Raw genomic sequence first — 3,069 nt, forward strand, 5'->3', positions numbered from 1 at the left:
AGTCAAGTGAGATTTATGGGTTGTTAATAGGTGGTCAGCGATGTCGAGGCACGCGTACCGAGCGGGACAGTGAATCACCATAGGTTTGTAGAAAGAACGATCTTCCACATGGAGTGGCTAGGGATTAGATTTTCTCCCTTACAACCACTGGTTCATGCTGACGTTGAGGTTCAAGAGTTACATTTCCGGTGTGCGCACAAAAAATCCAACACAGTGAGATCATGTCACGGTAGAAGCTCCCGGATCCGCTCTTGAATGGAGCGTACGAGCTCAATCTTTGAGCGTAGTACAAGTAGGCTCTTTGAGTCAAAGCTTCCTCTGTGCAAAGTTTACTGCCATCCCGCTGCAGGATCTTCCTAAAAGTCTCTTTAATTTACTGGCGCCAAAAATACATATGTATACGCTGAAAAAGCATTTTAGCGCATAAACGCAAGGAATGCTCATATACCGATGTCCACATCTGACCTTCCATGTTTTCATGACTCTAGGCAAATGAATATGTGAAGAAGGTATGTGCGTATCTACAACGCACCTTAGACTGCTGTAATATCAGACGGTTGAGTGTCGTTAGTACGGTAGATAGCCCCAGGGAATAATCAGCCCCTCCCAGAGCATCCAGATCAAAGTACTTACTGCTGTAAGAAATTTTACAAACAAAACAGTCAGAGATGTAAAACAAAATCCACATCGACTCTCCCTATAAGCAGTCAATAATCAATTTTGTATTATATTTCCACTGGGCTTGCTTCGAAGAAAACGCCTATGACGTCATAGTGTTGCCTTTGTAAGAGCCATCGATGTGCGACGCAATATCTGATTTCGGAAACAGATTCATCTTTTGACGCGCTCCTCGATGTGATACCTTGGCGAGTATTTTGTCACCACAATGTGCCATGCATTTCACAGAGAGTAGATAGATCCGGAGGACTGTTAAAAAACAAGCGCTCAACTCCACACACTCAGTGTTCCGTGAGTGTCAACGATGATGTTCTCAGCTCGTCCTTCAATCTTGCCGGTCATTGAGGCGACCAAAAAGATTTTCGAGAAGCTATTAAAGAATTTTCAAAGTTTCCGGGGCGTTGGGCAATAATGCTCGACGCTCCACGATAGAAGAAAATCAGCTGTATACTGAGGCGCTGGAAGCGCGGTTGAGTGACATCGTTACTGTTCGACGCGTGTCGCTGTGACAGGGGTCCCTGTGGACTTTGGCGTCAAGTTCCTTGACTTTGATAGCGTGGAACGCTGTCAAGTTTTAGACCTATATGCAAGGTACGATCTTATCCTTGGTATAGCATGGTTGGAACACCATGAGCCATGGATTGATTGAAGGTTGATGACCCTGGGCGTACGCGCACGTATCCTGGTGGATCTTTTGTGAGTCATGCTACATCTCTGCTAGGAGACAATAGCGCGATTGGCGAGAGCACTAAACCAAGACGGTCAACGTGCTAAGCATTGGAATGTCCGAGTTGGTTGACACCAACGGTGTATCGGACAGGAGTCCCGAGCGTGGCTCGCGGGCTGATCCTGAAGTGGCACGTAACCCACTGAGCGCTGCTCAAGTTTCAAAGAAGTCGCTGCATGTCATGCGTGACATGGTCGGCCAAGGGCCGAGAAATAGAGGGCGAGATCCGTGATGCACGTGAAGTGGCACGTAAACCACTGAGCACTGCTGTATGCCATTGATGGCGTGGTTGGACAGAGTCCGAGGCATCTTGGGCACGGCCCTTCAGATGCGCGTGGAGTAGCACGTTATCCACTGGACGAAGACTACGGGTCAGCAGCTCTTCTAAAGATGTTGTAGATATCATCAAAGCTCCAAAGGAGCGGATAGTGAGGGTGACACTGGACGAATCGGAGTGCGTGTTCACCCTGGTCTTACCGGGACATAGATCCTCTGTGAAGAGGCGACGGCGACGCCGTATGCTGGCTACAAGACGCCGGGCGTCGACCCTAATCCAGGGTGTGTCTACCGTAGACGACGGTACACAGTTATGCACCCTCGTCAACGGTGTGACGGGGGAGGAAGATGGCGACGTCCGCCTCGAGGCTAAAATTCGAGCAAGTAGACCACACATCCGTCAAATAGATCCATCCAATCTTCGTTACTATTTGCACAACCTTCCTTTGACGTGATTTTTTACAATCGCTGACAAATCAGATACTTATATCTGTGTCTCCTTCAATTGGGTCGATGCAATATTTGTCGGAAGTAACTTTGAGTCATTCATTTTTAGACAAAGAGTAAATTCGTCTCCTTGTACCAATAATTGTCTTTCTAAACAAGCACATAACCAACCATGATGCACTATTGGACGCCCAGAAGGAGCTAAATACAATGCTGCAGTCGCAGCATTGTATTTAGCTCCTTTTGGGCGTCGTGCTATAAAAATATTGGTCATACCCGTTTCCAATATGTCATCATACTGACCTCCATTGGTCGTGACTAGCCGTGATACTGTCTCCTTTTCCTTTACTGTCAATCCCGTCGTGCAGACACGAAGACCTTCTAACAATTGAAGCTAAGAACTTTGAGCAAGTAATAGTTTTTGAGCTCGAATGCTTTAAATACCCAACGAGGCGACGCGATTCGAAGTTCATAAGATACTGCTACCTATACAAAACATTCTCTTGATTAGATCGACCAATTCGGTGTCATACGCGAATTGTATAAGAACGTACACGGTTTTTAAGGAGCCTACGGCTTTCGCAATTATGTGTGCGGTGGTCTTTGGATCTAAATCATCGTCAAAACGAACGCCACAGGATTCACTGATCTTGCGCACTTGTAGCTTTTAATTGTGGTAGTTAGACAAGAAGATTCGTGTGATTGCGACCTTGAAATCGATTTCCCTGAAAGACCCCGAGTCAAACTTCGTCAACGTGTAGTCTGTCTCCTCGTCTCGGCCGTACTCAGGCGTGCGGTCGCCTTGCGGACCCCATGTCCGTTTCCTGATTTCTCGTCACCTGAAGGACGTTGTGTCCTCACCGATAAAACAGCTGGAAGCTGTCCGTAAGGCGGCTCTGATGCGCGCCCATCCACGGCCGGTCATTGACCCTCGTGTGGAA

The 3,069-nt window shown here is 47.4% G+C and overlaps 1 protein-coding gene across 1 annotated transcript; it reads right to left on the reverse strand.

Moving 5' to 3' along the window:
* Positions 1–2,165: 2,165 nt before the first annotated feature.
* PHALS_12539 (BRCT domain) lies at positions 2,166–2,601 on the reverse strand (the record flags this gene model as incomplete). The annotated part of the gene is made up of 2 exons (XM_024728105.1): positions 2,166–2,522; positions 2,578–2,601. The coding sequence occupies 2 exons, from the start codon at positions 2,599–2,601 to the stop codon at positions 2,166–2,168; spliced, it is 381 nt and encodes a 126-aa protein (XP_024578615.1).
* Positions 2,602–3,069: the final 468 nt, after the last annotated feature.

The sequence above is a fragment of the Plasmopara halstedii genome (assembly GCF_900000015.1).
Source record: "Plasmopara halstedii genome assembly, contig: Scaffold_614, whole genome shotgun sequence".
Taxonomy (NCBI): domain Eukaryota; phylum Oomycota; class Peronosporomycetes; order Peronosporales; family Peronosporaceae; genus Plasmopara; species Plasmopara halstedii.